Genomic DNA, 20,352 nt, shown 5'->3' with positions numbered 1-20,352 from the left:
AATTATGTGTTCAGGTAAGCTGCAGCTACTGCCTGCCTGAACTCGTATGTTTCCCTGAGTGAAACGCAGCCTAACTGAGTATAAAGATGTTCAAGTCCCTGGGTTTGAGGCTAGTCTTCAAGGACTTGTGGTAGAGCCATATTGTCTGCATACTTGGTTATAATAATTAACAGTACACCACACTGACCATGTATGTAGGTAATGCCTATCAGATCTTGCTTCCTCAACACCACGTGTTTACAAAGTTGCACTTCATATTTGGTTGCCTCTTTGATCTATGAGTTTCATGTAGCAGAAAACAACTAAACTAATATGAATATTGACATTAAAACTTTAACTTTAAAACATACACGATATTGTCAATTTGTATGCAGTGGTCTAGACCCTCTGTATCCACCCAGCAATATTGGGGGCCATTGCCATATTCTTACAAATTAAACATACTAACTGTGAGATCACACTGACTGTTGAGATAGAGCTGCATTTTACTCATTCAGACTGCAAAAAGAATTGTAGTTTTTTTGTTTGTTTTTTTTTTACTTACATATGTTCTAATTTAAAGTTCTGTCATTTGATCTCTATGTTAGTTACGTTATATGCCTTGACTTAATTTACAGCTTCTTACAGCCTCTGCAATTGGTTGAATTGCTTTTGATTGCTTATGTTCCTTCTGAACTTTTAATATACAGAAATGTATCTACTATACAAGAGAAAATATTGCCCACTCAGAAGACTGAAGTAGCATTTTTAATTTGCATTATGTCTATAAAAAACATAATCTTGCATACATTTATACGGAGAAATTATATAGATTTTAAATGTAATCAACAAACTGACTAAACTGAAGTAACAGAGAATACTGTTTCAGCTCTATTGAGAGACCATAAACATATCCAGTGGTGTACAGGGATAACTCCTAATTAGAGTACAGTTGACCTAAGTTCAGTTAGTACCCCTGGCATTGCAGGAAATGGTGGGAGCGAGTGTTCCATGCTGGCTAAGCCATACTAGGAAGATACACAATCTAACCTACCACATTGTTGGCACCCTCTGCTGGCAGGGAAGTGTGCAGCATTTTAGACTGGATATGAGTGCTCAGCATTAGCTAAGCAGTACATGTATGGTAACTCCACACACACACGCAGGATGTATGTACTTCCTTTTGGAAGCATAGCATAGGCAGGCATGCTGGCTGCCACAGGAAGGGATAGACACATAAAATTAAAACCCCACCCTCACAAGAGCAATGACTAACTGGTGTTCAACTTTTACCCAGCATGGATGACAAGATGAGGTTATTATAGCAATAACGCATGCCTGGGTGTGGTGTATAAGTGATTTACTCACCGTTACGGGCTTGGCCGCTGCGGGCGAAGTCCAAGTGACCACACAAAACCAACCAGGTAAACTATAATCTATACCAAAGAAGCTATTTTGTTATTATATAATTACATTATTTAATATTGCAATAATTTAAATAATAAACTTTGGCATTGTATCATTGTCCTTGCTGCCCTTCCGCAGCTGTCTCACCGGTATTCTGCGTTCTGATGTACCGCATGCATATGCATATGCAGTACATCAGAGTTGTGGGCAAAGCAACAAGCAGCAAAGAAGCTTTCCGCTCCGTTGCTTTTTCTTTGCCATGTTAAGCTAAAATAACATACGAGATGTTTTGCAAATTTGAAAAAGGTTAAAGCAGATCTCCGAAGTTTTCTAGTATATCAGTGTTAAAAATGGGCTTAACATAGTGAGACAGCTTTAAAAAGAGATGCTCCGCTGTTTTTTTCCGCTGTCTCGCCATATTAAACTCGCCGCAACATAGCGACAGTTTTATAAAAACATCAAAAAAAACATTATATCTCCTTGCAAGTAAAAGAGTTATAAAAATGGAAAGTCCAGAGACCCTTCTTTTCCATTATCATAACCATTACTAGCTGCACGCTGACCAATCAGCGTGTCATGGTATAATGGAACATATTCCTCTTTGCAAGAGGAGATCCCTACCACAAAGTGATATGGGATGCTAAGTCTAGGCAGATAAGGTAGGGGAAGACATGAGTTTTGAATGGATTTGAGGTTAAATGTTTAGGAAGATCTAGGGAGAAAAATAATATTAAAAAGCATATGAAGGGAAAATCAACATGTTCCTACTATTTGCTTCTGTAGCACCCATTTCCTTTAGCACAGTAACTACTGAAGAGTTAAAGTTTGTTTTCAATGTTGTAAATAATTGAATGTTTCATATAGCACGGTTTTAAAATAGAGCTTATGGTTGGTACTCATAGATAGGTAGCGCATAGTTCAATGCTATTAAGTGTGTGTGTGTGTGTGTGTGTGTGTGTGTGTGTGTGTGTGTGTGTGTGTGTGTGTGTGTGTGTGTGTGTGTGTGTGTGTGTGTGTGTGTGTAATCATCAAGACAATGTAAATGTTTCTGAGCAGCAATGAGACACCTTATGCAGAGAACAGATGTACTGCACTTATCTAAGAATCCCAGCCTAAGTCATTTTACTACTCAGTAACTGAACTCCTGTTATGTACCTGTCACTAAGCCACCTTCTTGTCAGCAGCCCAACAGATGCTTTGGTGCTGAAGGGTCAGAAGGCTGTGGGTTCATTTCCTATGACAGGTATTGCACTTAACTTACCTTTTAAATTTTATTTTATTTATTTTACATTTGTTAACCGGGGGAGTCCGACTGGATTTTGATCCATTTTCAGTGGAGGCTCGGGGAGAAAAGCTCCATAGATACATACATACAGACAGAGAGATTTGACAATTGTATACATTAGTACAAGACAGTTACATACTCTGACAAATTATATACTTTGTGCAGGAACACTTACAAAAACTATTTCAGATATGCCAGAATAGATTTAGGGAATTATAGACTTTTATGCATAAACACAGTAATGTTAATAGTACACAGCTGTGCAAGTTCTCCTTTAGTTCAGTAGAACAATCACTAATTTATCAACTGGAACAGCTGAAGTATCAGAGTTATGGTAAAGATAGTTTCAACAAGAGGCAGATTCAAAGTAATTAGAGAGAGGGCTAGTCAGGGTTTATACAGGGGCATAGCCAATGTATTTTTAAGTGTTTTTAAGAGATGTTTTAATTTGAGTTAAAGAGGGGACTGCAGTAAGTTCAGCAGGAAGTAAGTTCCAGATTTTGCCAACAGAGTTGGTAAATAGAGAGTCAGCAGCTAAGTTGTTGGTTTTAACAGTTTGAACTAACATTCTATTAGAGGAGCGGAGAGTTTTTAGGTTACTGTATGTGATGATGATATTTTTAAGTATGGGTGTGTTTTCTGGTTAATAGAGAACTTTGTGTGCCACGATTAATTGATTATACTGAATTTGACAGGGTAGTTCTAGCCAGCCTAGAGCTTTAAGGTTAAGACAATGGTGTTGTCTATATGGTGAACCTGTGGCAAATCGGGCAATATTATTGTAGCAGCTAGTGAGTTTATTTAGGTCCAATTTTCTTAGATTTGTAAAAATAGGAGAAGCATATAGCAGGGTTGAAAGTAAATGTGTTCGGGCAATCATGGTCTTAGCAGATGGGGTAAGAAATTGTTTAATCCTATACAAAGAGCCAAGTTTCTTATTTACTGGCTTAATGGTATGGTCAATGTGAGCATTGAACTTGAGTTTGTTGTCGATTAATACACCCAGTAAATTAGTAGTTGGTTCTGGAGAAATTATAGTTCCATTATTGGATTTTATGGTAAGTAATGGCAATAGAACCTTACTAGTGGAGGAAGAGTAACAACTTTGTTTTATTTGGATTTAATAGAAGACACCAGTGATTAAGCCAGTTTTCTACCTTATTAAAAGTACTTTGGGATAGATTCTGTAAATGTGTCGGAGAGGTTGCAGATCAGATTAGGGTTGACTCATCTGTATTCTGAATACACATTGCTTTTAGGATGATAGTATTCAAATCATTAATGAAGATGGAGAATAGGAGTGGGCCTAATACAGACCCTTGAGGGACTCCAAGGTTGATTGGCAATAGAGTGGATAGGTTCCCCTTTCATAATACTGCTTGTTGTCTGCAACTTAGATAAGACTGAAACCAGAGAATTGCACAATTTGATGTGTTATGTTTGCTCTTTATCTGAAGTTAAAGCTATTCATTTAAGGCATTTTTATACTCCACGGTGTTTTTATTTATTTATTTATTTATTGTGGTTTCTCTGCTGGGCCTAGGTGTTCTGACCTAAATGGGCCCTCATTTTATTGCAGTTTTACTGTCTTTTGAATTTGGACCCCACTCTCTTACCCAATTCTTCTATTCTTGTTGTAGTGGGTTTTGAGCTGCCCCCTCCTAACTGTATACCTGGCCATAGAAGCTCCTCCCAGTCTTATCTCCTCTGTTCATTTTACTGGTTACCAACAGAAGAAACTGGGAAGGCCATTCATTTGATTATTAGTGTACTGTGAAATTACGTACAGTAAAGTGTGTGTGTTCCTCTCTGCTTGCTTGTCTGCCTGCCTTTAAATTACCTTGTAATTAACTGAAGTTAGTTATTTGATTTGTTTCTGATACCTTTCACATATGGATAACTAAAGTGTGTTTTTACATACAGGGACTGCAGTTCTAGTAGTAGGAGAAAGGTAACCTGGTCTATTCACGTTGGGAAACATACAAGGGGGTTTATAGGAACAATTACCTGTTGTAGTTGCTGGACTTGTTTCTGGTACCTATTCACTTCTGGTTAATTAAAATACGTTTTTATATTAAGAAGACTGAAACTGCAATCAGTGTGAGAGTGGAAAGGTAGCCTGGTCTGTCCAAGTCAGAAAACACACAAGAAGGCTTAAAGCGAGAAATACTTGTTGTAGCTAGTTATTTGATTTCTTTTAGATACCTTTTTAATTTTGGCTAACTAAAGTGCATTTTTTACATTAAGAAAAATGGGACTGCAATTCTTGTGGGAGTAGAAAAGTAGCCTTGTATATCCAAATTGGAAAACACACAAAGGATCTTACAGGAACAATTACTTGTTGTAGCTAGTTGGTACCTTTTCATTTTTGGCTAACCAAAGTGTGTTACATTAAGAAGACCGGGACTGCTTTTCTAGTGGTAGTAGTAAAGTAGCCTGGTCAGTCCGAGTTGTGAAACACACAGGGAGGCTTAGAGTGGGATTGTTTTATCATCCAGAGGGCTTATTACAGACAGTTGTTTGGTATTAATCTGCATTTCAGAGCTACTTTTGCTTTGCTTTTGCATTAAGAAGTTCTGGGATCATCCATCATGTGGAAGAAGGTGTTTGCCTAGTCTCCAGGGAGCTCAAGGTGTGGTTGTTTATTGGCCAGAGGCTATGGGAGTTAGTTTTCAGCTTTTTCTGTATACTATAAAATAGGTAATTTTTCCTGGAAGTGTTCACTGCAGTGGTGGTAAGCAATACCCTGTGTAGTAGCAGACCTAGAAACCTAGCAAGTAGGACTTTAATCTGTAACACACAGAAAGGCTTTGCATGTAGCTAAGTTTAGGGCAGCTAGTTAGTGCATCAAACAGCACTAATATCAGTTCATACCACTACCTAAAATTTAACCTTAACCCTAAGCACTACTCAGGTGACCCATGTAAAACCAAGTCCATAAACCATAATAGCTCAACCCTAATAAATGCCCTTACAACATGGATTTGCAATTTTCTATTGCCTCTTTGGGCAGCTTGGTAGATATAGGCATTCAGAGACAATGTAACAATTGTCTCATGTATTCAGACAACCTTTTAATCCTTAAGGAAAGTAACACAATAAGTGAGAGAAGTGCATACATAATTTCCTCTGAGGCAAAAATCTCACTTACAAACAGTTCTCAAGAATACACACATTATATTCTTCACACAAACTGCCCACCACACAGACAGACCTTCTTATGGTGATGCACTTAAAAGAAACATTTACATACCTTACAGACTTTATAACCCATCAAACAGCAGCCCTTATCCTCACTAGCCACTAAAGCACACACCAAAAGCAACACCTAACACCACACATAAGCCTACACCCAATGATTCCTCAAGAACAAAGCCCATAAGGCAAGCAAACACTTTACCTAGTACTCTTGTCATAGGGAATTCTACTGTACGACACACAGATACTCCTCTCACCAGGATGGACAAGGAGAAGGTAACTGTTAGTTGCCTGTCTGTAGCAAGGATCCACATATAACACATGAACTCAAGCCACTTCACCATTGGTACCAATATGATTCTATGATTCTATTCCATGCGGGTGAAAATAATCTGAAATGTACCTCAATGGACAGCATGAAAAGAGAAGTTATGACTATCTCTGAATATGTGTCACAGACATGTACGTGCCTTGCATTTAGCAGCATTCTACCTTTACCAAGGATTATGCCACAGTATGAACAGAAAATAATCGATTTTAATAACTTAGTTTCTGATGTCACTCCAAGGGAATCCAGTATCTATCAGTATGGGAGGATGTGGTTAGAAGACCATGCTGCTTTGCCAAAGATGGTCTATGCCTGTCCCCCCTGTGCTTTCAGATTTCAACTCAAACCTTATTCACCCATTAGAGCTTTTTTAGGCAATGTCAAAACAACAAAACTACCAACATAGCAAAAAAAAGCTCAAACAACCTTAAGGTGTTACTTCTCAATGCTCAGAATGTAAACAAGAAACTCCACACCCTACAAGTTCCCCTCACTCTAGAGAATGTAGACATCTTTGTTGCTATCAAGACTTGGTTTAAACCCGCAGAAAGTACTTCAGTAAAGGAAGGCTGCAATGCCTTCTGCACATTTAGACGAACAGAAGCACAGACAGGGGCTAAAGGTGGAGGTACCTTGATCTACATTAGCAACAAATACAACTCCATCTTAGTTAGACAAGATGATGCCCTGGAGTTTATCCACATCCTAGTCTCCATAGCTAAGGATCCTTACCATGTCCTGTCGAGCCACACGTCACCCTCTGTGACCCACAAAGCTCATAACTCTTACCTAGACCTACTAGAGGCACTCACCATCCGACCAAATACCCTATGTAGTGGAGACTTTAACTACTCCTTCCATAGACAGGGAGCCATACACTGCCTGTAACTCACAGGGACAATGTTTCCTGGACCTTATCAACACAAATACCCTTGGCCAGATGCAGTGCACAAACAGAGGATCAAACATATTGGACCTAGCACTCACCAACGTGCTAGAGTGTTGCACCCCTAACCCCTCCCGTCCAATGTCACATCTTCATTGGTGAAGCCAGACCACAAAGCTTTCTCCCTTGAAATAAAAACCAGCCCAGAAAACCCAAATAAATCTCAACAGTTAGGAAGTATTCTAAAGCAAATTACATCCTATTAAACAGCAGTCAGACAAAATTCGCACTTCCCCAAATCTCGTGAATACAGGTACATAAAGAATTATTCACAGAAACTGTGCTTAAACATGTAAATGATTACATGAGGCTGCCATACCTACCAGAAGTAAGCCCATTTCTAACACCAAAAACAAACCCCACTGGTGGAATCCTTACCATAACAGGGTATATAACAAAAGAAAACATTGTCATGGCCAAAATCAGAAAGAGCAACTGTCATAGAGACAAGAGCTCTCTGATTCAACTAAACAGGAAACTCTTCTTCTTCTTTCGGCTGCTCCCATTAGGCGTTGCCACAGCGGATCATCTGTTTCCATTTCTTTCTGTCCTCTGCATCTTGCTCTGTCACATCAACCACCTGCATGTCCTCTCTCACCTCATCTATAAACTTTATCTTAGGCCTTCCTCTTTTCCTCTTACGTGGCAGCTCCATCCTTAGCATCCTTTTCCCAATATACACTGCACCCCTCCTCAGCACATATCTAAACCAACGTAATCTTGCTTCTCTGGCTTTGTCTCCAAACCTTCCAACCTGGGCTGACCCTCTAATATACTTATTCCTAATCCTGTCCATCCTCGTCACACCCAGTGTAAATCTTAACATATTTAACTCTGCCACGTCCAGCTCTGACTCCTGCCTTTTTGTCAGTGTCACTGTCTCCAACCCATATAACATAGCTGGTCTCACTACCCTCTTGTAGACCTTCCCTTTCACTCTTACTGGTACTCATCTGTCACAAATCAATCCTGACACTCTTCTCCACCCACTCCATCCTGCCTGTACTCTCTTCTTCACCTCTCTTCCACACTCACCATTACTCTGAACTGTTGATCCCAAGTATACTCATCCACATTCTCCACGTCTACTCCCTGCATCCTCACCATTCCTCTATCCTCCCTCTCATTCACACACATATATTCTGTCTTAGTCCTGCTGACCTTCATTCCTCTTCTCTCTAGAGCATATCTCCACCTCTCCAGGGCTTCCTCCACCTGTTCTGTACTCTCACTACACATCACAATGTCATCTGTAAACATCATAGTCCACTGGGACTCCTGTCTGATCTCGTCTGTCAACCTATCCATCACCATTGCAAATAAGAAAGAGCTCAGAGCCCTTGATGTAATCCCACCTCCACCTTAAATGCATCTGTCACTCCCACCGCAGACCTCACCTGTGTCACACTGCCTTCATACATATCCTGTACAACTCTTACATACTTCTCTAACACTCCTGACTTTCTCATACAATACCACAACTCCTCTCTAGGCACCCTATCATATGCTTTCTCTAAGTCCACAAAGACACAATGCAACTCCTTCTGAACTTCTCTGTACTTCTCCATCAAAACTCTCAGAAACAAACATCACATATGTAGTGCTCTTTCCTGGCATACCTCAGGGCTCAGTGTTGGGCCTACTCTTGTTTGGCATCTACTTTACAGAAGTAACAACTAATGCCAAAGGTCTCTGGCTTATCAAGTTCACAGCTGACTGTAAATTGAGGGCTATCATAGATTCCCCCCAGAACAGCAATATCTTAAAAGAGGGTTTTACACAAACAACTGACTAGTGCCAAAACCATGGATTAAAACTCAACTCAAAGAAACGCATTACTATGCCCTTTGGGAAATTGTCCACCCAAGCTAACTCCATGAATAAAACATCCCTGAGAATTGGCCTGACTGCTAGGATCTAGAAACATATATAGACAGTAATCTGGCCTTTGACAAGCACATAGACAAGATAGTAAGAAAATTATTCTATGTCCCCCAAGTCATAAGCAAGGGTATAGCATCCAAGTCCATTGAAGTTATAGTACCACTCTACTCAAGCACTATCAGACCCATCATTGAGTACAATGACCCCTTTGACATGTACCTAACCAGGCACTTGTAACAGTTGGAACACCCTCAGAAGTTTTTCACCAAGAGAATCTAGAGTATAAATACCCTGTCTTAGATAGATTGCCTTAAGGTCTTATCTTGGTAGTTAGTCTCCTATTCTCATATCTCATCTAATTTCAAAAATTTACTGAAAGGTGATCTATGCCTAGCATATAAGGCATCCTCAGATCCAGCTCTGATGGATATCTTGCACCTCCACAAAACAAACAGAACCAGAAACACTAGATCCAAGGATTGTGAAGTAAACAGAATATGCTGGAGAGACCAGTATATGCCGCAGAGGATCCCCACACGATGGAATAAGCTCCTCATATTCAAAAGAAACCTTCATCGTTAGATGGGAAATCACAGATTCACCCCCTGGTCTGGCTTCCATGCCTCTGATGGACAAAGGTTAACAATAAATAAATTGAATCCCAACTTATACCCCCCATATACACACACATAATCACTTGCTACCTCTTCATTAACATACCCCACCATATAGGCATCTAAGGAACTCGGGGACAAAACTGGGTTGGTTGGCACAGCTAGGCTTGTAAAGACCTTGGTATATATACATATATATATATATATATATATATATATATATATATATATATATATATATACACACACACACACACACACACACACACACACACACACACACTGGAAAAAGTCAATATCAAGGGACTGTTATAAAACCCAAGTACAATATCCATAAAAATGTAACAGTTTTATTCTTTTTAGTCTGATTGATTCTGCATTCCAGAAAAGTGGATGAGGTACTATGCAGTAGCAGTGTCAGACATAAAGGTAATCTGGGATGCAAAGCTAACTTGACACAAAATAAATGAGCTCTGAAAACACAATATATTTATATCATTACTAGAATGACTGGTACACTGGAACCAGTCTGTTTAGTGGTGCCTGAGTGTATATGTTTCTGATTCAAACACTAATGGAGTGATTTGTAATTATCCTCCTCTGGTCTCTCTTGTTTTATGTCTCTCTAACCTCCTTCCAGGAAATATGGCCTTAAGAGTGTCTGGCAGTTAGTGTAGGGGATTAAGAAAATGAGTTGTTTCCTATAGCCCAAGGTTTGATACCCTCAGCATCCCTTTACCTACTATGTGACACCAAGCAAGTTACTTAACCATCCATTGCTGGGTGGCAACTGGGAAATTAGGCAGCTCATCAAAGTTCTTCTGGACCACATACCTAGTAATTAGTTAGGAACTAAGCAATAACAGTTTAGGATAACTCTGCCCACAAAATATCTAGATGTGAACAAGTGCTTGCAGCAAACAGGCATTGCTGTTTAAGACCACCTGGTATGTCAACATAACATGAAAGTGAAAGCTAACAAGTGAACATAAGTAAAATATCTACAAACAGCAGACTAAAATGCATTTTAAACTGTTGGTTCAGCTAAATGATCTATCAAATGCAAATTATTCATTAGAATATAGCATTCTGCATTTTAATGTGGATATCAGGAAAAACATAGCTCATGTTTCAGTTTGTCTTTGGAACCTTAGACTTTTAACATTCAGTACTGTTTTTACATTTGTTACGCATGCCATATTTCACATCACATTTTCAGAAATATATTTATCAGGAGTTTCCCTTACCATCACTGTTGGAATGGCTGTCACTAAAGAGTACACCAGGGCAGGCGGTGCTTTGCTGAGGTCTTCTGGTCCAGGATAAGGCTTGGAAAACGTGCTGTCATAGCAGAAGAAGCCTTGCATGTGTACAGGAAACGTGTTGGTGTATTCAAAGTGGTAGGCCAGTAGTACAGTCCCTGCCATGATGACCAGCTGGAAGTAAAGCATTGCAGTCAGAAAAAATAAAAGGAAAAGGAGAAACCAGCAGCATGGGACAAAGGAAAGCAACAACTGGAGTCTACAAATTGCTTATCAGATTCCGGCATGCTCCCATCATACTGGTCACAGCAGTCTTCCTCATATTTTCATGTTTTGTTTGTGTGAGAAACTATAAATCAGACAGACGATGGTTTTTGTGTGATGCTGTTCTGTCCTAATATGAGTGCTCTGAGGCATGTAATTTAGATTTACACCACTGTAGGAAGTTTTAATATTTACTGGTCAGTATATATGACAGTTATTACTTGCACATATCCATTTGACTGCATTTTTTTTCCTTTGCCTGTGAGTCACCATTACATCTATCACACCATACTTACTAACCAGTATTGTATTTTTTTCTGAGATTCAGTTCAAAATATTTGATAAAATGGACTTAAAAGCTGACTCACTGCCTCCAGAAATGTAGTAAGAGGAGGAACAGTGTATTCAAACCTATATCTCTTAACCTTTAAGCAAAAATTCAGAGTAGTAGAACAAATGAAGGACATGCACTCTAAATAATGGAAACTTTATTAAAAAAGGAAAAGGCAACCTTAGTGACTTCAGAACACAAGTAGTAGGAAGTCGCATGGCCTACATGTTAGAGGCCAAGCCTCTAAATCTGAAATTAGGAGGGTAGCCATAGCAGATTAAGTGAAGCAGCATCCCAGGACACCAGAAACAGAACTTTTTCACAGCTGCAACTTTCCTGATCAGAATACACATGTACACAATAAAAAGGCAACACAAAATAAAAGTCTATATGCAGGACACAAATCACTATATTTACATTCCATTTTTGTTTGAAGCTCCCGATGATACTGAAAAGGAAATCAATGTTTAAAATGAAATAGTAACACTTTCTCCATGTGCTGTTTCCAATTTAAATAATTACAACTGCAAGTGCAGTACTGCTACAACATGGTGCTCATTGCCCCAGAGACTACTGAGTGATCCATACAAGGCAACTTCTGACTATGTGCAGATACAGATTAAAGAAGACATATCATCTATCACTTCCTTTAAAGTGCTTCAGCAGGACTCCACACAGCTCTTCCTTCCATATTCACGTACCATTGTTTCTTTGCTGTGTCCAAGACAACTTCTAAAGTACTATGATGCCATTAATTGTGCCACTTCCTCAAGTAATACATTCTATTACTCTACCACCCTCCTTATGAAATAATATCTTCTTATTTCTTACTTGAAACTGTAGAACAGAGCATGTGTATGTACCTTTAAGAAGCATTTCCAGATGTAAGCACATGCATATAAATAGTGAGCACGTGCAGGCAGCAGTGCCATTTTGAGAGGACAGCCAGAGTGTCAACATGTATGAGTGTGGTAGTCAGTCTGTTTATAACTTTAAGTTGCAAAAGCCTCATTCCTGATGTTTGTGTGTAATAAACCTGCTTGAACTGAAACCACAACCACTTTTCTGTTTTATCCTGACTGGACGAGTGGCATGGTGTCAGAACCAGGATTAAGAGAGTAACTTCTTCAAGCCATGAGGTGCAGAGTTAAAAGTGAAGAAAGATTAAGCTGGTTGAGTGAAACAGAGCTCAGACAAACAAAAAAAGGCCAGAAATGAACTTAAGGTAATAAAAACTTGCACAAATGATTTATTTGGCACAGAAAATTTGTAAGGCACAAAATGCATTATAAATCAAACGAGTAGCACAAAACATATTATTAATCAAACAAAAGGGACAAAACACATTATTAATTAAAAGAAATGTTCGAAATTACGATAGTTGATAAAACTAGTACAGATATTCATATAGGGCCCAGAATTACCTTTGGTTTGCATGACGAGCATGGTTAAAGTAAAACAGATGCAATAAATGTATAGTGAGAATGATAAGAGGTTAAATGGGCATAACGAGTACAATAAAAGGGCAAAATAAGCTTAACGAGCAAGGCGGCTGCATGTTTTTTAGTAAAAGACGGTGTTTGGATACAAACTACTATTTTGCATTGACCGAAGTCATTCAAAGCATAACTAGAGTTGTTTGAAGTATCTCAGAGTGTGCCAGTGTTTGCAGAGTGTGTGCTTTATTACAGTGCAATTATTTCAAAGAGTTTGCTGTGTGCAAAATACAGTTACATTGCAAAGTGCAAAGTACAGCCATTTCAAAAAGTTTCTTGTGCTGTGTGCATTTATTCAGAGTGCAGCCATTTCAAAGTGTTTCTTACACTGTACAGAGTTATTTCGCAAAGTACAGCCATTTTGAAAGGTTCTTGTGCCATGTACAGTTTATTTGCAAAGTGCATTCATCTTGAAGTGTTTCTTACTCTGAGATTTTTCTGCTGTGTACATTTTGTTCGCAAAGTACAGCCATTTTGAAGTATTTCTTAGACTAAGGAGTGGTTTTGCAAAGTACAGTGATTTTAAAGTGTTCTTGTGCTACGGAGACTTATTTGGCAAAGTGCAGTTATTTCAAAGAGTCTGTTGTGCTATTGGGCATAATTACAAGTACTGGCATAAAGTTCTGGCATATATATATATATATATATATATATATATATATATATATATATATATATATTTACGTGTGTATGTGCGTATATAATTTCAGGCACCTCCACCACTGTGTGTTGATATGGCAGAGGCATTTCGCAGACCAAGTTGACTTGTGTTTGATCATAATATAGCAGAGAATTTGAGAGTATTTGAGCAGGGATACGATATTTTCATACAAGCAGTTTTTTCTAACAAAGATTCACATACAAGGGCATTAACTTTGTTTAACTTAGCTGGGTCAAAGGCTATTGAAAGAGAGTGTTCATTTGTGTATGCATCAGCATTATATGGAGGGGGAGACTGCCATATTGTGGCACCAGTTGAATTAAGAGAGGACCCTGAGTGTTTGAAACATACATTTAGAAAAATGTGCAACCCCCAGACAAATGTTACATTAGAGAGGCACTTATTTTATAGAAGAGAGCAAACGCCAAGTGAAACTTTTGCAGCTTATATCACTGACTTGAGAAATAAGGCCAAAACGTGCAGATTTGGTGACTTGAAAGATGAATTAATAAAGTACAGGTTTGCACGTGGTGTTAACAGTGCTGCAGTGAGAAAGATTTTGCTTTGTGACAGTGATTTAACATTAAGCAAAGCCATGAGCTCACAGAAAGGCATACAAGTATGCTTGCAAGTGATATGAGCATGGTTTCAACAGCCTCTAGAGCAAGCTTAGACAGCATGCAACACGTGGCAAGCAGAAACAGGCCTTAACACATGACAGCTGCAGCCTTGCAGAGTTTCCTGGGAAAGCTCATAGCTTTCTAGCAAGTTCAAAGACTAGCTCAGCAAAATGGACATGCTCAGTGCAGTATAAGGGTGAGTCAGCAAAACCAAAGTCAAGTCTTATTGTTTACTGTCGTAACTGTGGTGCCAGTCATGAGTTAAAAGAGAGAAGTGCTTAGCATTTGATCAGCAATGCCACAGTGCAAAAAATGGAATAATTTTCAAAAGTTTTGTAAATCAAGCAAGCCTCATTCAGTTATTAAGAAAGGTCACTCAAAAAAGCAAGTTGATCATGTAGAAAGCTGCAACCTTACTTTATATGTAGATGATGTATCAGTGGTCGGTAAAAAGGTTAATGCAGTAGATTTATTGGCAAAGGATGAAGTATTTTGTACTGTCCTGATCAATGGCAAACCCACAGAGCTCAAATTAACACTGGTTCAAACTGTAATGTAATGTCAGCAGAAACATTTGCTAAAGTGAGGGCTGGTGAGCAACGTAATTTGGCCAATTGTGTGAAGCTTGTTGCTTATGGAGGTGAAGAGATTCAAACCGAAGGCTCAGTAGTGCTTTCGTGCCATTCGACTAGGAACAGTTACAACTTGCAGTTTTATGTAGTCAGAAGACCTGTACAGTCATTATTAGGTCTCAGAGACAGTTTGAGAATGAAACTGCTTTCTTTTACCAAAGAAGTTCATCATGTAAGCACATGTCCCAGTTCCAGCTTCAGTGATGCTATTTTCTCAGAGTATGCTGATGTTTTCGACGACAAGCTAGGCAAACTTCCAGTTGTGTACTCCATGAAAGTAGACCCAGAGGTCAGTCCAGTGGTCAGACCAGCAAGGAGAGTTCCAATAGCTATGCAGGACAAAGTCATGGTCCAGTTAGACAAAATGGTGCAGCAAGGTGTGATTTGTCCAGTCACAGAACCAACTGAGTGGGTGTCTTCCATGGTAGCTGCTCATAAAAAAAAATCAGATGAAATCAGAATATGCATTGACCCAAGAGGCTTGAACAAGGCATTAAAAAGACCTCATTGTCCTATGCGTACAGTCGAGGAGATTGCCTCCCTCATGCCAAATGCTGCTGTTTTTTCTGTCTTAGATGCAGAGTTAATTCTGGCAAGTAATGCCTGATCGCACATCTTCAGTACTGACTACATTCAGTACCCCTTTTGGTAGATATAGATTCCTCAGAATGCCTTTTGGAATAAATTCTGCCAATGAAGTCTTTCAGAGTGCAATAGAGCAAATTTGTTCAGGCTACCCATGTGCAATAATAGTTGATGATTTACAGGTTGAAGGCAATGGTGAAGCAGAGCATGACAGAAACCTCAGGAAAGTTCTGGACAGAGCGTGTAAAGTGAATTTAAAGCTCAATCCTCTGAAATGCAAATTCAGACTACCAGAAGTTATTTATGTAGGTCATCTGTTTACCAGTACAAGCCAATGACCAGACCCTTCTAAACAAGCAACCATTCTTGAGATGCCATCTCCAGACAATGTTCAAACCCTACAGCATTTTCTTGCTATGGTTAACTATTTGGGCAAACTTATCCCTGACTTTAGTGAGTTATCAACACCTTTATGAGACCTGACATGCAAAAATTTTGCCCGGTCATGGTTGAAACAGCATCAGAGAGTATTTGATAACCTCAAACAGCAAATTGCCAACCCGCCTACATTAAGGTACTATGATGTCAACAAACCAGTAGTGCTTTCCTGTGATGCTTCAAAGTTCGGTCTCGGTGCAGTTATTCTTCAAGAGGGAAGACCTGTTGCCTATGCATCTAGAACTCTTACCCAAACTGAAATGCAGTATGCTCAAATTGAGAAGGAACTTTTGGTAATTGTGTTTGCATGTTCAAAGTTTCATGATTATATTTATGGCTGAGCTATCCAGATAGAAACTAACCATCAACCTCTAGTCATTATTTTAAAGAAGCCTATGCCTTCAGCTCCAGCAAGACTACAAAGAATGATGCTCATATTGCAAAAGTATAATTTCAAAATTATCTTTATAAAAGGTAAACTTCTTTATCTGGCTGATACCTTATCCAGATCACTCAGAAATACCATGGAACAGGTTGATGCAGAGAATTTTGACTTTGATGTCATGGAAGTGCATCATTTTTCTACCATGAGACTTGATGAGCTAAGAGATCATACAAAGACTGATCCGATTTTGCAAAAGCTCAACCACTTCATCAATGTTGGATGACCGTCAAAGCAATCTTGTATGTTGCCAGAAGTACAACCTTACTCTCCATACAGAGATGAGATGCTGATGGAAGATTGTACCATTTTCAAAGGTCCAAAAGTTATTGTTCCTACTTCCTCACAACAGGAATACATTCAGATTTTGCACTGTGGCCACCCAGGTTCTGATTCTACCAAAAGAAGGGTGAGAGGACTAGTATTTTGGCCTTCTCTATCAAAAGACATTGATAAGGTGCTTTCTTCTTGTTCAGTATGCAACAGAACTAAGCTGCATTTGCAAAAAGAACCACTTCAGCTAAGCCAAATTCCTGAACTATCTTGATCAACAGTAGCCACTGACATATTTGAGTGGAACAGTCAGCATTACTTAGTGTTGTTAGATTCTTTTTCAAACTGATTTGAGATCGATTTGTTACCTAACCTAACATCCAGTGCTGTTATTACTAAGTTGAAACATCATTTCTCAGTCCATGGTAGTCCACACAAAGTTATTTCTGATAACGGTACCCAGTATACCAGTCAATTGTTTCAGAAATTTGCAAAAGAGTGGGACTTTATCCATGTTACTAGTAGTCCGGAATACCCACAGTTAAACGGCCTTGCTGAATGTGCAGTACAGACGGCAAAGTAATTACTAGAGAGGTCAAAGTGTGACAATACCGTTATCTTCTTGAATTACCTTAATCTCAGAAATATAGCCAGTGACAACCTACTTGGCTCGCGTGCTCAGAGACTTCTATCTAGGCAGGCCAAAACAACCTTGCCTATGAGTTCTAGTTTGTTATTGCCTAATGCTAAAAACAACAGATCAATCAAAGCCCAACTTTTTAAGAAGCGCTCTTCTCAGAAGTCCAGCTATGATAAAATAAGCAGATTTCTTTGTCCATTAAAAGAAGGAGAGACAGTGAAGATGCAAACATCGAAAGGCTTTGATCAAATTGGTCAAGTGAGAGGTATATGTACCAAACTGAGATCTTACTTAGTGGAATCTGAGGGTACAGAATACAGGAGAAACTGCAGACATATTCTTCCTGTATCAGAAACGATATCGCAGCATCATACCTGTGATACAGATTCTATATCTCAGAGCAACCTTGACAATGTTCATACCGAAGAACATGTCTCAGTGTCCATTCCCATTCCTGATGATGTCCCAGTTTTCCCCAAAGTTGAACATTCCTTGAAGACAGTCTTCATTGCAAGATCTAATCCTGACTTTTATGTTACATGATCAGGTCATATTTCTAGCCCTAGTGTAAAATACATAGCAACCTGGACTTGATTGTTTTATATGTGTCTAATTTTGTATAATTGCATGTCAAAGATTTAGTTCTGTATAATTGCCTGTCAAAAGATCATTTCTGTAAATTGCATGTCATTGAATACTGTCATTTAGTATATGGTCTATTTTCAGAGCGTGTGTATGTGCCTTTAAGAAGCATTTTCAGATGTAAGTACGTGCATATAAATAGAGAACATGTGCAGGCAGTAGTGCCATTTTGGGAGAACTGACAGAGTGTTAATATGTATAAGTGTGGTAGTCAGTTTAAGTTTAAGTTGCAAAGTCTCATTTCTGATGTGTTTGTGTGCAATAACGCTGCTTGAACTGAACCCACAAACACTTGTCTGTTTTATCCTGACCTTACGAGTGGCAGAAACCTTATAACTTTGAGTGACACCCATGTCCCTCTTCTACCTTTTTTTCTTCTTCCTCAACTCCACCCTACTACTTGTTCCTAACCAATTAAATGTATCTAAATGTCCCATTCATTTATCTCTTTTAAAGTATATATATATATATATATATATATATATATATATATATATATATATATATATATATATATGCCCTTATAGTGTGTGCTCATATTAAATGCCTATATATGTTTATAGCTTTTATATCTCTGCTAATTTTTGTTTATCCATATGGTCTCTAGAAATGCACATAGTACTCCAGATGTAAACACTGCTTTAACAAGGCCCTAGACAATGGAAGGATAATATTATTTCTGAAGTCCACACCCTGCACTATACATCTCAGCATCATAATAGGTTCTACTGCAACCTTTTCACATTAAATAGCACAATTCAGTTTATCAGTGATTTCCTCAGTCTCTTTTCTCCTCATTTTTGCTTAAGGTCAGCCCACAAATATTACATGTTTTCCATGACCTAACAACTGCACACCCTTACCTTTATTACATTAAATTCCATAAGTATGTATCTGGAAAACACCCCCCCCACCCCTCAAAAAAAAATCAGCATCTACTACACCAATCTTTTTATCATTATCCTACAAGTTGATGTTGCTCTCCAAACCTTGTATGATATCGGATGTGAATATATTCAACTGGTCTGGTCCTGGTACTGAACCTTGAAGCTCTGTACTGCTTCACCTGAAAGTTCTTCTTTTATAACCACATTCTGCTTTTGAACAGCTGTCTAGTTTTTAATCTATGCCATGATTTTGAGAACAGCCCACATAAACTTTATGTCCCCTACTAACCCCTAGTGAGTCAGAATGTCAGAAGTGTTACTAAAATAAACATGTATCAGATTCACAGGATTGGCTATGTCCATCTCACTGGTCACCCAGTCATAAGAGTAAACTAAGATAGTTTTGCAATACCTCTTCTGGTGAGACCATGTGGTCCACTATCAGTCAGAGAAATACCTTGTTACCTTTACTGAATAATATATCAGAGAGGGGAACCATACACACTGTGTGCTGCAGTGAATTCTCAATTGCGCTTCAATATTTATTAACATTATGCAGATAATTTACATTTATTACTCCACACTTTTGTTGTGGACATGGTGAGGGCAGTTAGCATAATGTTAGCAGCTGAAAGCCATGACCAGCATCTCATTTGATTTGCCAATTACTGAATCTCACTTTTATGATGTTAGATAATGCTTTGTCTCTCCTTAGGATCCTGGAGGTTCTGGGCCCTGTTATCAATCAAAATCTTAATTCTCAAGAAAACCAATATTTTACTTTCATCATTTAAGGAGGTCTTGGTTACTCTGGTTCTTAACTAAATGTCTGTAAGCTCTCACCTGAATAACTGTCACCCTGTGTCTTACCTTATTTTAATAGGTAAAATGACTACAATTGTTAATTATATAGGTTCGTAGGTTCATAGGTGTTTATTAGGCTAATGACCACAAGGGCCTTTTTAAGCCTAGCCATGCATCCCAAATCTCTGACAAGTTCTAATACCCTTGATAAGTGTAAGCATGGCCCTGGGAAATGAACCATTTACAGGTTGCCTGTGTCCATTAGAGACATAGGTGCCAAACCAGGGATGAATTTCTGGTTTCCCATCCAATTGTTCAAGTTGCACTTGAATTGGGTTAGGGGGGAACTCTGCTTCATATGGACAGGGAGCCTGTTCCATAGATGGGGTACATACCTATCTCTCCAGCAGGTCCTATTTATATCACAGGCAAGGTTTAAGTCTTTAGAATGGGTAATTCCAGTGCTGTTTGTTTTGTGGATATGCAGGAGGTCCCTCAGAGTGGGGTCTGACAATGCCCTGTATGCCAAGCGTAGATCTCCCCTCAAAAGCCCATAGGAGACAGAATACAGGGTTATGGCCTTGAGATGGTCTGCATAGGACATTTTACTTACTCCCTGTATTCTTTTAGTGGGGAATCACTGTAGACATTCCAGTTGTTGGATATACCTAGTTTGGTACATACCAAAGGGGGCATTGTACTCAATGACAGATCTAATGAATGCTGACTACAGT

The 20,352-nt window shown here is 38.8% G+C and overlaps 1 protein-coding gene across 5 annotated transcripts in view; it reads right to left on the bottom strand.

Moving 5' to 3' along the window:
- Positions 1–20,352, bottom strand: part of PLPPR2 (phospholipid phosphatase related 2) — a 504,385-nt gene that overhangs the window by 326,952 nt on the left and 157,081 nt on the right. For all 5 annotated transcript variants that reach the window (XM_044084610.1, XM_044084607.1, XM_044084608.1 and 2 more), the window contains exon 3: positions 10,889–11,077. In XM_044084610.1, the coding sequence (XP_043940545.1) occupies positions 10,889–11,077 (189 nt within the window). The remainder of the gene's footprint in view (positions 1–10,888; positions 11,078–20,352) is intronic.

This window comes from Protopterus annectens, chromosome 9.part0, assembly GCF_019279795.1.
Source record: "Protopterus annectens isolate FY-2018-M chromosome 9.part0, PAN1.0, whole genome shotgun sequence".
NCBI classification, from domain to species: Eukaryota; Metazoa; Chordata; order Ceratodontiformes; family Protopteridae; genus Protopterus; species Protopterus annectens.
This window is presented reverse-complemented; position numbering and strand designations above follow the sequence as displayed.